Source organism: Podarcis pityusensis (assembly GCF_964106645.2).
Source record: "Podarcis pityusensis genome assembly, chromosome: 4".
NCBI classification, from domain to species: domain Eukaryota; kingdom Metazoa; phylum Chordata; class Lepidosauria; order Squamata; family Lacertidae; genus Podarcis; species Podarcis pityusensis.
Genome location: NC_138027.1, coordinates 13,048,986 through 13,066,460, shown reverse-complemented (window position 1 = coordinate 13,066,460; position 17,475 = coordinate 13,048,986). Strand labels below are relative to the sequence as shown.

Sequence of the window (17,475 nt, the reverse complement as noted above, 5' to 3'; positions counted from 1 at the left end):
TCCCAGCTTCCCTTTTCCACTTTAAATATGATTCATTTATAATTGCTCATAATTCCACTGGGAACAATTCAAACTGTTGCTGCACCTGTTTTAGCCAGCTTTTGAGTTTTGAAGACCTGGATGCTTTAGCTGAGATTCCTGCATTCCAGGGGCTTGGACTAGATGACCTTTGGGGTCCCTTCTAACTTTAGAATTCTGTGGTTCTATGAAAAAGGAGGTTTCAGGGTGTGGCCCATTCCAATCTGATGTTTGCACTAGTTTGCTACTGATCACAGCCCAAACTGGCTGTTGCTTTGGCACATTTTTTTTTAATTACCCTCATCACTCCTAGAAACAGTGAGATCCTTGTGTGAGCCAGTTAGATATGGCTACTTTAGAAAGTTGATGAGGGCAAATGAAGAACAAAGTTAGTTTATAAGCAATCAGATTGACTGTTTCTAGGAAGAAGTGGGCTGTTGTTGTTGTTGTTTTTCTAATGGTGTAGAAGCAGCTGGTGAAGAGGGCTGGAAGTGCATTAAAAATGATACTAGACAGTGGAGTAGTGAAAGGTGTATGTGTACCTCTGTACATTGGGGATGGACAGACCTGACAGCTGCGCTCGTTCAGTTGTAACCATAAATTCAGTTCTCCTTGTTTATACAGCAATTTGTGATTTTTAAAAAACAGTCCCAATGAAAATCCATCTGCTTTTCAGTGAAAATTTATCCTAATAAACACATTGTTGCGTGCAGTTTTGCCTAATAAACACAATTTTTCCAAAGCCCGTCCCCTAATGCATTTTTCCTGTGCTATTCTAACTAACATATGTATTCTCTGCATTGCAAAATTGAGAGGCAGGCAGCTTGCTTAAGGATGGCTGTGTTTCGGGTTGCATATCATTTCGGAAAGCCTGAATTTGACTGGTTCGTCTTTAAACACAAACTGAATTGGATTTCTCTCCATCCCTAATGTGGACACGGAGGGGAATGTTGACATTTAGTAGTGGTGGTGACGGCATCTAGCTATAGGGCTACAAACACTTTTGCCCTCTTTTGTGCAAATCCTCCCTTAGATTGGGAGACCCAGGAAGCACTTTGCGGGAAGCAAAATGTTTATGAAATGTACCCCATTCTTTTTTTGTCTTAGTACTAATTTGAGCAATGGAACTATTATGATAAATTTTGTTTATGGAAGAGTAGGGAATACAATTTACAGTACAGTGGTACCTTGGGTTAAGAACAGTTCTGCTAATGAACACTTTGGGTTACGAACTCCATGAACCCGGAAGTAGGTGTCCCGGGTTGCGAACTTTGCCCCGGGATACGAACGCAATCTGCTTCCGGGGCCACGGGAGGCCTATGTAGGGAATGCGTGCCTCAGATTAAGAACGCTTTGGGTTAAGTACGGACTTCCGGAATGAATTACAGTGGTACCTTGCAAGACGAATGCCTCACAAGACAAAAAACTCGCTAGATGAAAGGGTTTTTTTGTTTTTTGAGCTGCTTCGCAAGACGATTTTCCTTATGGGCTTGCTTCGCAAGACGGAAACGTCTTGCAAGTTTGTTTCCTTTTTCTTAACACCGCTAATACAGTTGTGACTTGACTTCGAGGAGCAACTCATAGAATGCGGTGTGGTAGCCTTTTTTGAGGTTTTTAAAGACTTTGGTGATTTTTGAAGCTTTTCCAAAACTTTCCCGACACCGTGCTTCACAAGACGAAAAAAATCGCAAGACGACAAAACTCGCGGAACGAATTAATTTCGTCTTGCGAGGCACCACTGTAAGTTCATAACCCGAGGTACCACTGTATATTGAAAAACTGGCTGAGCTTTCAAGTGTGATCTGTTTCTCCCCCACTCCCCACCCCCTGGCTAAAATTTTCAAGGACTTTTCTGATTGGTGGTGTTCCGTTCTGCAGTGATACTTAATCACCCTAATGATATATAATTTCTGTCTGTGTCGTAGAACAGAAATTACAAGTGTATATATAAAAGGGGGAAGTGATTTGACCCAGCTTAAGAGAGCGAGATCAGCTTAATAAGTAGCCTTTCAAACAAATGTACAGACAATGGGCATGTTTCACCAGTGTAAAAGTCCCACGGATTTCATTGCGAAAGATTTAATGCACAAGTTTATCTTACTCCTTGAAATAACACCCCAGTGTTTGTTGGTGCAATGTTGTTAGCCAGAAAGGAGGACAAGCAGGATTTAATGAACTTGGCATCGTATGGGCATGATCCACCACAACATTTCAGACACAAGCCTCTTTGAAATAAATAGAGTTCACTATTACATTGGTCTTATAACACAACCTCCATTCATTTCGAAGTAGTTTCTGCTTGCAAAAAGCAGGATCTGGAGGTTAGCCCTTCAAGACTTCTATCTCTATCCTCGTACTTCCTTGCCCTCCTGTCCAATTTTACACCTTCAAGCCCTGGTCTTTCACAGAGCATTTCTGATTTATTTGTTTAATATATAGAAAGGGACTGTAGTTTTCACAAGAATTCAGCAAGGTGGAACACACCATACAAAATTACAGCAAGGATCAATAAAACTTCAATAAAAGCCTCGGGGGGGGGGGGGAACAGTTGGGGAAAAGAAATGCATTTGCAAAGGACCGTCAGAATAACATAGTTTTCAGTAGATGTTTAAAATTTGTAAGCAGGAAGAACAGAAGACCTACCATGTATCATCCCCAAAAGTGAAAGGTAGCTTTCTGCCTTTTGATATGAGTGGGTATAAAGTTTATATTGAATGACATTAAGTTGTAAGATACGACTGGGGCACTGTTAGCGGGTGATTCCCTAGACTGGAAGGATGGGAGATTGACTGCTTTTGATGGGGTTACACTTCCTCTGAAGGAGCAGGTATGTAGCTTGGGGTTACTTCTGGATCCTTTGCTGTCTCTTTAGGCTCAGGTGGCCTCAGTCGTATGGAGTGCCTTCCATTAGCTTTGGCTGGTGGCCCAGCTGCACCCCAATCTGGACAGGGATAGCTTAACTTCTGTTGTCTATGCTCTGATAACCTCTAGGTTAGATTACTGCAATGCATTCATTACATTTGGGGCTGCCTCAGAAGGCAGATCAGAGACTTCAGTGGGTGCAGAATTCAACAGCCAGGTTGCTCACTGGGGCAAGATGGTTTGAGCATATAACACTGGCTGCTAATCAGTTTCCAGGCCCAATTCAAAGTGCTGGTTTTGAGCTATAAAGCCTTTAATCTGTGATACCTCAAGGACTGCCTCTCCCCATATGAACTGACCCAGACTTTGCAACCATCTGAGGCCCTGCTTCGTGTGCCCCCTCCAAGAGAGGTCCAGGGGGTGACAATATGAGAATGGGCCTTTTTTGTGGTGGCTCCCCATTTGTGGAATGCTCCCCCCAGGGAGGCTCACCTGGCACCTTCATTACATATCTTTATGCACCAGTCAAAAACGTTTCTCTGATTAAACAGTCTATGGCCTTTTACATATGTGTGTGTGTGTGTGTGTGTGTGTGTGTGTGTGTTATTGGTTTGTTTTTGTTTTGTTATGCAATTGGTGCCTCATTTTGTATTTTTCTGTTGTAAACTGTCCTGTGATCTCTGGATGAAGGGCGGAATACAAATTAAATACAGTAATTAATATCAATTGTATGTTACTTTTTGTTTCATAGAATAATAGAATCGCAGAATTGTAGAGTTGTAAGTGTCATCCAGTCCAACCCCCTGCAATGTTTCGTTTACGGTATTGCATAGCCTATGTACCTGACCCCCTCATTTCCCCCGTTCTGAAGGAGGAGGTTTTCAGTCCTTCCAACCTGCGTTGTGGCTTCAAGAGGTCACTGTTAATGGATATGTTTGTTTTGGAGCAGAAGCCTGTCCCTTCAGCTCTGGTCCCTCTGAGGCCACTGCAGAAGCTGAAGATATAGAACCCATGATGTCTGAGCTCCTGTTTTAAATTCCCTAGTATGTTTACTTTGCTTCCCACTACCCAGCCAACTAGGGACACGGGTGGCACTGTGGGTTAAACCACAGAGCCTAGGACTTGCCGATCAGAAGGTCAGCGGTTTGAATCCCCGCGATGGGATGAGCTCCCGTTGCTTGGTCCCTGCTCCTGCTAACCTAGCAGTTCGAAAGCATGTCAAAGTGCAAGTAGATAAATAGGTACCGCTCTAGCGGGAAGGTAAACGGCGTTTCCGTGTGCTGCTCTGGTTGGCCAGAAGCGGCTTAGTCATGCTGGCCACATGACCCGGAAGCTGTACGCCGGCTCCCTCGGCCAATAAAGTGAGATGAGCGCCGCAACCCCAGAGTCGGTCACAACTGGACCTAATGGTCAGGGGTCCCTTTACCTTTACCTTTTACCCAACCAAAAGGAATAAGGGATGTGAGTGGTCCACCATCCTATAGGAGCTGGCCCAGTGCCGGATTTATGTATAAGCTAAACAAGCTATAGCTTAGGGCCCCACTCTCTTGGGGACCCCAATTTTTTTAAAAAAAACTAAACTAAACTAAACTGGATGTACATTTCCAAAATATAAGATAAAAAACAAATAAAATAAAACACATACAGCAACAGTGTTTTGTGTTGTGTAGGCTCCTATGATGTAAGTAATGGGCCCCGCCTGCACCCTAAAATATCACTGGTTTGCTCATTTCTATATATAGGGTGCCTACATTCTGCATGCTCAAATGGCTTTAGATACCTATTAGGTCCATAAATTACCATATAGCATATATTCCACACAAAAAACAGCGACAATCTGTTGTTGACAAAGGACAGCTGGACATATAAAGAGCCCCATTACCTTCAGTAGCTTAGGGTCTCATCAAACTTAAATTCGGCCCTGAGTGGGCCTCTTCCCAATTCTCCCTGATCCTGTTTGGGGTCCTCCTCTACTGGGGAGGTCTCATTTGATTCTAGCTCTGGGAACAATGAGGTCTGGTTTATTCCTGTGGCGCTGGACCTTTCCAAAATAGTTGGATCATCACAGGTTGAGTTCACATGGCATTATAGTGACATGCAATCAGCTGAGTCTACTGAGTGCAGGCTTGCCCCCTCCCAACCCCAAACACTGGGCACATCTCTTGCTTAGCATGGGACAAGGCAGCTACAGCCTTGTAGTCCTGTCACCTACTCCCTCCTCTCCACTGCTGGCCCTAGTAAGGCCTCCAGCTGTGAGAGCTAAGGGTGAACAAGAAGTCTGCAGAGGGAATGGGCAGGAACAGTTATGTGGCTGCCTTCTTTCCTGTTTTAGCCAGAGACTTAATGGGCTTTGTCCAGTGTCCAGGCTGCGAGGTGTCTACGTGGCAACCCCAACTGTGTCTTCATATATAGCTTCCAGTTGTGAGTGTTTCTACTGTACAACCCCATGCAAAGTTTCTGAAATCTACTAGAAATCCCGAAACAGCAGCACTTCTTTCTTCTGAAGTTATGGAGAGTTTTGCAAAGTCTTTCTTTTCTTTTCCTTTTACAACCGCCTTTAGCATAAGCTTTTTATAGTCTGCGGGTAGGTCTCTATGCACCCCCGTTTTTTATTGCTGTCTGGGAACATCTGAGATGCTATGGATTTTTTTTTTTTTTTTGCAAAATTGCTTTAGATCTTTAGTAGCCAGGATTGACTCTTAGCAAAGTAATGGTATGTGCTTGGCTGTATCGTTTGCCTCTTGAGAGACCACAGTAACATTGGGGTTATAATCTGAATAATTTACAGAAAGTAGATGGCTCTTAAAACATCCCCTTCTTCCTTAGAACGGTTTATTGGAAACATACTTCAGCTGGAATGAGAATAAGAGATTCCCAGGAAAAGGATCTATAGGGGTTGGGTTCTTCATTATGCCGAAAGCCTGGACTGTATCATATGGATGTCTAGACGGTTCCACTTGAAGAGGGCATTGATTTTCCTCACTTTTCGGGCAGGGCTCTCATTTTATCTATATCCTGACCCCTTCTGCCTCTTCTTTGTGAGAGCGGGAAGGCTTAACGATTGAGAAGGCTTCTCTTCTGAGCATGGATCATGTGCGGCTTCTCAAAGGGAAACTCTGCAACAGTGTGGCTGCAACAAAGGTGTGTTTATGGGTTGTTGTCGGGGAAGCAGAAGCTGGGATGTGGGGTGTGTGTGGAGTACTTTAGTACTCTGCATCAATATTTGTTGCAAAGCTGTGACACAACTCCAGGTTGAAGTGATTATGTTTGCAGCCCCATGTGCATGTTGTTACTTGGGAGTAAGCCCTCTTGACTTTGGCTGGATTTGCTTTTCAAGTAAACATAGATGGGATCAAGCAGTAAGGGATTTGAAAAGTTACGTGCCGTTTGTCTGGAAAAGAGAATAAATATTTCTTTGCACGTGGAGTTGTTAACTGAGTTTGTACCAGGGGAAATCATGAATGCGAGTATAAAATCACACTTTCTTTGGTTTTTATTTTTTTGTTATTAGGTGAATGGGGGAACCCAAAGAATAAGAGATGCACAAGGGTTAGAAATTTTCTCTTTTTAAATCAGTGCTACCTCCTTTTTTGGTATAGAATATGCCAGTTACACACAACTCAGGTAGGAAGAGAAATTACTCGGAGCTACGCTGACCAGGTTTCAGATAGTTATTCTTCTGTAACAGTGGGCAAATTTTGGACTAGTGGGCAAATTTTGAGAGTCTTGTGGGTGCCAGTTACAAAATGGCTGCCCCGAAGGGAGCATAGCATAACACAAACTTAGAGTGGCAACCACCCCCAACAACCTTATGCTTGCCATAGGAAGTCCTGATTGTGGAGATCACATAATACTGATCTCTCTCTCTCTCTCTCTCTCTCTCTCTCTCTCTCTCTCTCTCATGCTGTTGCTGTCTCATAACAACATGGAGCACAGCCACCACACTTTTACTTTCTATGTAAAGTACCATAACATTTTCCCCATGACTTTCTTTATAGGAGGGCTGGTTACTTATTTTTGTTAAAAAACCGAAAGGATAAATTTTGGAACTCCTGCTCAGTGGCACCACTGGAAGCTGCCATGGGTTCTATGGTGCCCACGGGTGCTGCGTTGGTGACCCCTGTTCTATAAGCGTGAATCATAGAAGGACTGCATTCACAGGTAACAAAGGGTAAAGCCGGTCATACTATTTTAGCAGTGCTATCTGCTCAGAAGTAATGGGGCTCAATCGCGAACTCATTCAGGCTTACTTAGGTCAATGCATGTATAGAATTTCATTGCAAGTGTAGTAGCACTGATTTGAGTATATTCTGGGTTTCTTTTTCAGCTTCAGGAATGTTTTTATAAGGAAGTGAATGAACGTATGTTCAAATCACTTAGGTTGTTATATCTGCCTTAACTTGTAATGCCCAAATGTGAAAAAAACCCTATCTATCTATGATCTATTTATCTATGTCTCATCCACACCCCCCCCTAAAAAAACTTTGCAATGAATTTTCTTATGTCCACCAAGAAGATACCAAGCTCTTTATTTTATTTTAATTTCATTTCCAACCCACCTCTCTCCAGTGAGAACTCATGGCAAGCAAGAAAACCCATTAAAAACAGTTTAAATAATCAAAACCAGCACTCCCCCCCCCCTTATTTGAGTATTCTTTACAACTTGGTGCAAAATGTCTCTTCCACATTCAGAGATGCACTAGTCAATAAAAGCATCCTGCATTCTGCACACATGGGGACGTTCCTGGCTCTCACAGAAAAGTCCCTCACCTTCAGCCTGAAAAATCACTGCAATGTACGAAGGAGGCACAATCACACCTTCACATTTGCTGCATGTGTGACATGTTCTTGCCTGCCACTGCAAATTTCCACTCCTCCTACCCACACAGTTGTTCCATGCATGCTGTGTTCTTGCCTGCCACCACATAGATCCACTCCCCTTAACCACAGACTACCGAAACAACTGTACTTTTTTTTTTAAAGCAATACTGCACATTAGGTATTTCCAACTTCATATTTTATAATGGGAAAAAGTAACTAGATGCCTATGATTATACAATGGTGGCCACAGCCGCCATTAATTTTGCCTATTGGAATGATGACTGGCTAGACCGTCCATATTTAGCCATGTTAAAAAGTGGCAGCCCTCTCTCCCGTCCAAGATACCTAAATATGTGAACAGGAAAGTTGCACACCCTTACATTGTACAGTGGTACCTCGGGTTAAGTACTTAATTCGTTCTGGAGGTCCGTTCTTAACCTGAAACTGTTCTTAACCTGAAGCACCATTTTAGCTAATGGGGCCTCCTGCTGCTGCCGCGCCGCCGGAGCATGATTTCTGTTCTCATCCTGAAGCAAAGTTCTTAACCTGAAGCACTATTTCTGGGTTAGTGGAGTCTGTAAGCTGAAGCGTATGTAACCTGAAGCGTATGTAACCCGAGGTACCACTGTATCATAAATGTTCAGAGTACTGGCTGCTGTCATGGGATAGCTATCACGCCACATATGTCACGAGAGAGAGAGAGAGAGTTGTAAAAAGCTGTGATTTCCCATATTCTGTTCCTCTACTGAGCCACGCCTTTGCCCTGCCCTGCGTTCCAGTTCTGCCACAACTAGCCAAATTTCTAAAAATGAATTCTGGAACCGGAGTCTGTGTGGTTTGCTGCACGTTTCAGTTCACTCGGACTTACTCATTTGCTGTCTATTGTTCCCAGAGGGCAGGCCTATAACCAGTAGGAGGAAACTGCAGGGATGTAGATTTTAACTAAACATTAGGAAAAGCTTCCTAGTGGAAAGAGGAATCCGATTGCCTGGGGAGGTGTCAGGACTTGCTGGAGGCATTTAAGCAGAGGCTGGATGGTTGTTTTTCATCCATCCAAGGGGAAGGGCTGTAGCTCAGGGCTGGAGCATCTGCTGTGCATGTAGACGGCCCTAAGTACAGTCCCCAGCACCTTGAGGTAGGGCCAGGAGAGACTTCTGCCTGGTGACCCACTGTCCTTCATAGTGTGCTAGATAAACCCATGGTCTGATTCAGCTTCCCACATCTCTAGGTCTGCTGCAGTTCAGGGGTGGCTAACCCACAGCCCTTCAAATAAAATGTTGCTGGACTCTAGCTCCCATCAGCCCCAGCCAGCATGGCCGATGGTCAGTGATTATGGGAGTTGGAGTCCTACAGTGTTTGGAAAGCACAGATTAGACATCGCTGCTGTAGTTGCATCCTGCATTGCAGATCCCTAATTGAGCTGGTGTATGTGTTGGACTACAGAACCTTGAAGGTCTTTCCCAATGCTGTAATTCTTTGATTTGAATTTCTTCCCGTCTCTAAATCACATCAGTGTGTTTGTGCGCATTAATAATAAACACTGCGAGGAAGCAATATCAGTGTGGTTGTGTCTGATTCCTTTTGTGTAGTGTCTTAACTGATGCACACATAGACTTCTGTGCATTGGAAAAGAACCTTGATATGACCATACTGTGATCACATCAAGATCGCTTGTTTTGTGGTGGTGCTTCAGTGAATACAAGCACTTTAGTAATTTGTGTGTGGGAAGAATATATGAATGAACTGAAAGCTGCTGCAATGCTATGTGTGATCCGCATAACATTCAGAAATACTCCTTCCCTGGAAAAAAAAAAAAAAGGAGAATTCCTGATGCTTCCCCTTTGGAAACAACAACAATAAGAAGCAATTCAGATTTTTTTGGAAGCGTCCTTAATTAAAACGCCTGTTTTCCAGAGCTTTCTAATTACAGTGCTTTGATTTGGAAACAGATGACAGCTTTCTCTACTTCCCCCAAGAACTGAAGGCAATTTGAAAGAGGGTTTGCTCTTTCATCCTGCTTGCACCTATGGTAAATGGGCTTTGCAGGTTTTTTTTTTTTTTTTTTTTTAAAAACCATTTCTAAAACCTGCAGTACCTCTTTGATCAGGACTAGCAATGGGACGAACTAGATGAAATATATGATCACAGAATGCCTCCTTCCAAGTCTCTTATAGACTAAGTGTCTCCAACTGTCTGTACATACCAAAATTACATCACTCTTGCAGTGGAGATCCTGCTATATAAGAGGCACATTATAAAAGCACTGTCTTCAGCCAATGGCCTCTAGGACTTAGAATTCTTAGGTGTTCTCCTGCATTAAGCAGCAACCAGCAGCGAACCACATAAGGGATGCTACATATTTGTTTTCTCCTTAACCCTCTATGTTTCTCCCAGGTCCATTTCCTAGCTGTGAATCTGCTTTGAGAAACTATGAGTGATTTAGGCAAGGTGGGGAAAAAAACTGCATTGCACACCGCAGTACTCTAGCAAAATGTGTACTTGGGAAGCGTGCTTCTAATAATGAGCTTTACAACCCCAAAGCTATTGTTTTGGCAGCGCACTGATAGTCCTTTGATGGATGGGCCCAATAGTTGTGTGCATTGTGCTTACTCAGAATTTGCAAACACAAACCGAGTATTATTTTTTTTAAAGCAGAGATAACACAAGAGGGAGAGGGAGAGAGAGAGAGAGCGCGAGAAAGAAAAAGAGAGAGACTTGGCAGAGAAAGCCTTTTTTGGGTTATACTGAAAGAGCCGATCAGAATTGTAGAAACAGAGATGATATGCAATGCTTCCTGGTCCCTCGTACGTGTTTGTGGCTCTCCTCTTCACCGTTTAGAACAGACTGCTTAGAGGATATTTCTGATTGCAAGCTGGACAATGCAGCAATCAAGCTGGAGAAGCCACCTGGAAGTTTTGCTTGAGATGCTTTCTAACGGGGCTTCGGATCCCTGGGAGAATCATGCCTGCCTTTAAGCGATGTGGAGGAGGACTCGAGTTTCTTCTGCGGGGCCTGTCAGGAAGGGAGGGGGGGCAAAAAACGGCAGCCAGCTCTGTAGATTCAAGCCTGTGCATGCTCCTCTTCTATTTCTTGTAAAAGCCTTGCTGATTTGCTTGAGGATTTCCACGTACTCCTGGAGAGCTTATCGGAATGGATTGTCTGTGCATTGTCACTACTAAGGTAGGAACTGGAAAATGTTGCCGTTTGCTTGTCTTTCATTCCCCGCCTGTGATTAAACAGACGGAAGATGTTCTCAGGCTCAGGTTGCGAGATGAAGTGATAACTAAAAGCCTGGCTTCAGCCGGTATTCAATTCCCCTGACATGACTGTTAAGCTCTATCTATGTTCTGATATACCTCCTTTCTAAACAATGTATTAATTGCCTTTAACCAGAAAGAGGCCTGCTTAGTGTGTGTGTCTTTGTGTGTTTTAATCTTAGATTTTGCTTGCATCTATTAATAACTCAGGTACTAGAGGACATGCAGAAAAAATAGCCTCTATGCACACATCGCTGCAGATTTTAATGAAAATGAGTTAGCTGCGGTTCACCAGTTGTTGCTTTTTGAAACTCTGAGCATTTCATACACTTTTGCCTTAAAAGCCAATCATGTGAAGTTTTGATAAGGACAGGGTTTCTGATTGGAGAATCCAAGTTTGCATTAGGTTAGCATGATGACACAGTGGACCCTCCATATTTAGGGGCAGTTTACCTCTGGGGAACAAAGCAACACTCAGTTTGCAAGCATCCTGGAGGGATCTGGCTGGCTGTTCTTGGCAGCAGAATGTTAGTCTAAAGATGGGCATTTGGCCTAACCTGGGCTCTTCTTGACCTTTCTAATATGTTGTAAACCACTTTGGGATGAAGGGTGGAATATGAATTTAATTATTATTAATAATAATATATGCATGTTAAATAGGACATTAACCTCTCTCTGTGTGTGCAAAAAATATTTCATATGGCTCATTGCAACTATGCTTATGTCAGACCAAGCTCCTTTTTAAGTTGGAGGTGAAGCAAGGCAAAGCAGAAGGAGAAGCAAGCTAAAGGAGAAGTGGGTATGCAGACATGCTAATGAATAGAATGGTAGAACCGTAGAGTTGGAAGGGACCCTGAGGGTCATCTAGTCCAACCCCCTGCAGTGGAGGAATCTCAGTGAGCAGAGTCCCCCAAGTGGTTCAGAAGAGTGATGCGACCTGACCTGGAACATTTTGCAAGGGACCATGAGTAGCATCTCATCCTTTCTGCTGTTGTTTCCCCTGTGTTAAATGGTAGATTGTAAACTCATTGGGCCAGGATCCTGTTCCTTTGTACTCTACAGCACTGTGCACTCTGATTACGTAATACGAACATAGAAAGCTGCCTTAAACTGGATCAAACTACTGGTCCATCTAGTTCAATGCTGTCTGCACTGAGTGATTAGCTGCTTTCCAGGGTTTCACACAGGAGACATTCCCAGGAGCCCTACCTCTGGAGATACCAGGAACTGATCCTGGCCCCTTCTACGCAGATGATGGACCATTGAGCTACAGCTCTTCCCCAGTCATCATCGCGTAATCTGTCCTGACATTTCGTTGGCCGCCAGTGGGGGATGATGCACAAGCCACAGCCTTGCTGGACACCCCATATTCAGAACACACAACAGCCCCAAATTCCACCAACCTGCAAGTCGCTTCCTTTGTTCTGGCCCCTATAGCCAGGATACTAAGATGGGGGCATGCATGGGGAGTTGGAGTAGCTTGTGCAACCAGAGTTCCGCTTGCTGTTCTACCCCTAGTGTCAAAGAGGCAAGTCTTCTTCAAAGCTGAATAGTGGCTAATCTCTTTTGCAGTGGGAGCTGCTGCAAAGAAGAAGGAAGAACACACACACACCCAAACTCAGCAAGCAAAGCTGTGGCTGGGTGTTCTGCTTTAGTTATCAGATTATATAATGTACCTTTTTGCACTTGGCAATTTCAGAAATGGAAGGAGTGCAGTGACATTGGTCTCTAAATAGTATGATGGTGCAATTGCGGCCGCCTTTAAGTGACAGATGTAAAGCAGGGAAGGCAAGATGCCAAGAAAGGGATGGTGACATGATAATAATTGAAAAACTGGCCTCATGTTGCAGGTTGGAGTATTGGAAAGGTAGAAGGCTGTTGTACTTGGTCACTCACTGAGGTATGCACAGACCCACAAGAATTTTTTTACCATTGCCACTTGGTTGCCGCAGAAGAGGTGACACAAGTCTTGTCAATAAACTCTTGTGGGAGGTAAATTATGGAGAGTTAGCGTCCTCTACCGTTTGTGTACTTTGTTGATTGTGTTTCATTTGTGTGTGGGTTGGTCATTCCCTTCCCCTCCATTTGCAGTCCTTCATCTTCACTGATTCAGAGAGAGGTGTAGTTACAGGTAGGTAGCCGTGTTGGTCTGCCGTAGTCGAAACAAAATAAAAAAAAATCCTTCCAGTAGCACCTCAGAGACCAACTAAGTTTTTATTAGTTATTTCAGTGTATCTGAAGAAGTGTGCCTGCACACGAAAGCTCATACCAATAACTAACTTAGTTGGTCTCTGAGGTGCTACTGGAAGGATTTTTTTTATTTTGTTCAGAGAGAGGTGGTGTAGCATAGTGGCTAAGAGACTGGGCTCCAGATCAGGAAGTCTATGGTTTGAATATCACCTCTGCCATAAACTCACTATTTATTTATTTTATTTAAGATATTCATACACCACCTCTGAGTGCAAAAAAGCTCCCTCAAGGCGACTCCCGTAAAGCACTAATACAGAATACAATAATATTGCAAATAAAGAAAGAATTAATAAGCCAGAATTATAATACAGTGGTACTTCTGGTTAAGAACTTAATTTGTTCCAGAGGTCCATTCTTAACCTGAAACTGTTCTTAACCTGAGGTAACACTTTAGCTAATGGGGCCTCCCGCTTCCGCTGCACCACCGCTGCACGGTTTCCGTTCTCATCCTGAGGTAAAGTTCTCAACCCGAGGTACCACTTCTGGGTTAGCGGAGTCTGTAACCTGAAGTGTCTGTAACCCGAGGTACCACTGTAAAGCAAACATTGAGCCCAAAATTAACACAAATTTAACCAAAGCAAGCTTTAGTAGTTTGTTAAGGGGGTTGAGGGTTGTTAAGAGAGTTCCACCAATTCCGTTAACTGAGCTACAGTTCCCAGAATGGTTTTACAATCAACCCCTCTTGCTAGGGTTTTCCAGGAATTCTAGTTTTGTAAGGGCAAAAGGAGGTCTACTAACACCTCTCAGCATCCTAAAAAACCCACAGTTCCCAGAATTCCTTGGGTTGTTATTTATTTCACCAGTTTATATGCTGCTTGCACTGTAGGCTCTAAGCAGTGTACAGCAAGACTAAAAAGACACAGTAAATATAAAATCAGTTAAAACTAATCATAAAATCGGCAATATTACCTGCTGCAATAAGATCTTCATTGGCGCTGCAAGTTCCGCTGTGGTTCCAACTTGAAAATGCTTGTAAAGTGCTTTGAGCACCTGAAAGCCCTATACAGTACAGATATTAAAAATAATTATTTTGTTACCTTAATGAGAAGCGACTTGCCGAGTAGGGTGGAGCTGCTAGGCTACCTTCCCAGCAGGTGGGGTGCTGTCGCTCCAACATCTGAAGGGCACCTGGTTCGTAGTGCTGAGCTGGGTGGACCAATGGCATGACTCGGCATAAGGCGGCTTTCTGATTGATGGTGACAGACCTATCCTCCCATTAGTATGAAAAGCTAAGGGCCCAAGGCGGCACAATATTATTCATGCAATTGCCAATTGCATGAAAGATTTTTTAAAAGTAGATTGCAAGTGGGACCCCCAATCTGCATTGCCTCTGCTCCAAGGTGCTGGGTAGGGGGATTTAACCCTGCAATCCAAATGCAAATCGGGGGGGGGGAGGGACTGTACCTGTTACCTGCAATGGGGGGAAAGCTCACATTGGAGCCAATGAGTGCTCCTTATCCTGTACAGTGCATTTAGTAGGCTCTGGGGACCTGATCAGGGCTAAAGGATGAAGGACCGCTTACTCCTGGGTCAGGTCTCCTGTGCCTGCAATTTACTTTGAAAAATATATCCACAAAGCTGTTAATTGCATGAATGGCATCTTGTCTAGTTTGGCCCAACTGGTGACCACCACCATACTTTGGAGCGGTGAATTCCCCATGTCAGTTACACAATTAGGAATCTATGCCCTGAACTTACTGCCAAAGAGTCAGAAGGATGAAGATTCAGAACTAGTAATTGGCAAGGCTCTTAGGGAGCAACCCCATAGCAAGCTCTGCTGGGATGAATGGGTTAGGATCCAGCCGTTCTCCAGCTGAGCTGAGAGTTTCTCAGCAGGCTATGCCGGCTTGTCTTTGGATGACCCAACTGGATGTGCCAAGACTGCTGCATCTTAAGCCTGCATAAGCCCCGGAAAGGGTGTGTTCTTGGGTGCAGGACCAGAGAAGGGGAACTTAGGCTGGATCATATGCCCATTCAGTTTGGTCATGTGACCTGGTAACATAGTGAAAGTTAAGCTGCCCCAAAGGGTGGTTACAGGTAGGTAGCCGTGTTGGTCTGCAGTAGTCGAAACAAAACAAAACAAAACAAAACAATTCCTTCCAACTAAGTTTGTTATTGGTATGAGCTTTCGTGTGCATGCACACATCTGAAGAAGTGTGCATGCACGCGAAAGCTCATACCAATAACAAACTTAGTTGGTCTCTAAGGTGTTACTGGAAGGCATTTTTTTTGTTTTGTTTCGCCAAAGGGTGGTGTAACTCAAACACTATTCGTTGGCCAGGCTTATCCTGGCTCAGCCAGCAGTAGCCCCGCTGCTGAACCAAATTTGGATCTGGTGTAACTTTATATCAGTTGAGCTTAGGCTGGCTGGCTTTATCCCAATTTCTTGTGCATAGGATTGCTTCCCAAGTTCTAAAAATTTTGTTGGCAGCTGTCTGTTTTGGGGGACAATGGAAGATTGCACCTTTGGGGGTAAAGTCAAACCGCTGGACAGCTACAACACCTGCAATGGCTGTAGAAACCGATGCAGGAGATACATGTTTATTGCAGATGGGGCAGATGAAGGTGTCTTGCTGCTACAGTTACCAAAGAGGTCATTGGGACAGCTCCATTGTGGCTGCCTCCAGCGTTGGAGGTAGTATGCCTCTGAATACCCATCGCTGAGGCTCACAAATGGGGGGAGGGCTATTGTGCTCATGTCCTGCTTGTGGGATCCGATTGCTTGCTGTGAGAACTGAGGACTGGACTGGACTGCCCATGGGATGAGTGAGCAATTTAATCCAGTTTTGCATGTAGAGACAAGCCAAAACCCAGCCATCCTTTGAAGTTCAGCCTTCTCTGAATTTTGCAGTGCAGTTCTCCAGCCAAGTAATGTGTGCAAGAATGCATATACTGAGGTAAGGTATCCATAGAAATGCTGAAATTAGTGACTATAACATTAAAAAATGCATTACTTTAGGGGAAGCTGGTTTGCAAAAATGTGCGTATTAGGCTGTAAATATGTGATTAGGAGAAATTCGTATTAAATGCCGGTGAATTTTCGCAAGGACTTCTTCATTTAATTGTAAACTGAGGTGGAAATGTGTGGAATTGAACGTAAGATTGGAAAAATGAGAAAAGGAGAGAAATCTAAATTGACAGATTTGCTGGATGGCCCTTTAGCATCATCCAACAGGGCTCTTCTCCTATTCTTATGGCACTTGGGAGAATTGAGTTCAGCGTTAGAATATACAATGCAGAGATTACACAGCTGTATATGGCTGTACCTAGCATATGTTGGGGAGAATGTGGCAGTTCCTGTGTCACTGGAGCAACCCACCGGAGCAGTCTTAACATGAGTATGGGATGTCAGTACTTGTATCCATTAATTATGCATACAGCTCAGAGGTCAATCAGTAAACAACTGCTATGGGCATGTGAGAGTAAATCCAGATTCCTCTGAAGATGATGATGGTGGTGGCGGCAGCAGCGGCAGCAAAATGTTCAGGTTCAAGTCATTCTGTGCAGTGGAGTTCATCTTTGCAATATAAATGAAGTAAGTGCCAGGGACAGCTCCACTTTTGCATTGATGTACTTTCTAGAACCTTAAAATTCATGCTCAGGAGCCGCAGATGCTCTTCGCCTGGAGCATCTGAGATTGAGATCAACGTCCTTGGCGTCAGAGAAGTAAGCAACATCTGTTATATTTGCAAATGTTAGATGTATGTGTACTAGGCTGGGCCTGAATTCTATAAAGCTCTGAAGTAAGTGACGTGCGCTGCTCATTCACACCCCCCCCCTGAACTTTGTACAAATAAATTAGCGTTGGGTATTGCGGCTAAGATTTAGCTGTTTCCAGTTGTATTTAAAGTGTGTATGTGTGTGGTTAGTTTAGTTTATTAACTGCATTTATTGCTTCAGTTTAGACTTTAGGGGAAGAGTAATAAGAGAAAAGGGATTCCTTAGGTTGAGTTCTATCCATGCAAGTAAATTATTGATTATTGCATCTTCATTATTTATATAGCACAGAAAACGTTGATACTAAGTTCTGCGTGCAAAACTGAAACAACCAGCCATGCTGGAAAACTCACAATCTACTTGATGTGAGCCAAGAAGCAAAAGAAATGGTGGAACAATCATGTGACAAAGGAATTTAAAATATTTAGCATTCATATAGAACAGGGATCATGAAGTAGTGCCTTTTAGAGGTCTTTGGACTCCACTTCCCATCAGCCCCAGCCATCATGGCAAATGGTCAGAGATGATGGGAGTGGCAGTCCAGCATTTG

At 43.7% G+C, this 17,475-nt stretch overlaps 1 protein-coding gene across 10 annotated transcripts in view; it reads left to right on the top strand.

The window, feature by feature from the left end:
• Positions 1-17,475, top strand: part of DLG2 (discs large MAGUK scaffold protein 2) — a gene marked incomplete at its 3' end in the record, with an annotated part of 818,053 nt that overhangs the window by 150,471 nt on the left and 650,107 nt on the right. For 2 of the 10 annotated variants that reach the window (XM_081001979.1, XM_081001995.1), the window contains exon 1: positions 10,444-10,881. The exons of 7 other annotated variants lie outside the window; for them this stretch is intronic. In XM_081001979.1, the coding sequence (XP_080858105.1) occupies positions 10,852-10,881 (30 nt within the window). In that variant the 5' untranslated portion in view covers positions 10,444-10,851. Of the gene's footprint in view, positions 1-10,443; positions 10,882-17,475 lie in introns of those variants that run through there. One more of the 10 variants, XM_081001983.1, reaches the window with a different exon arrangement.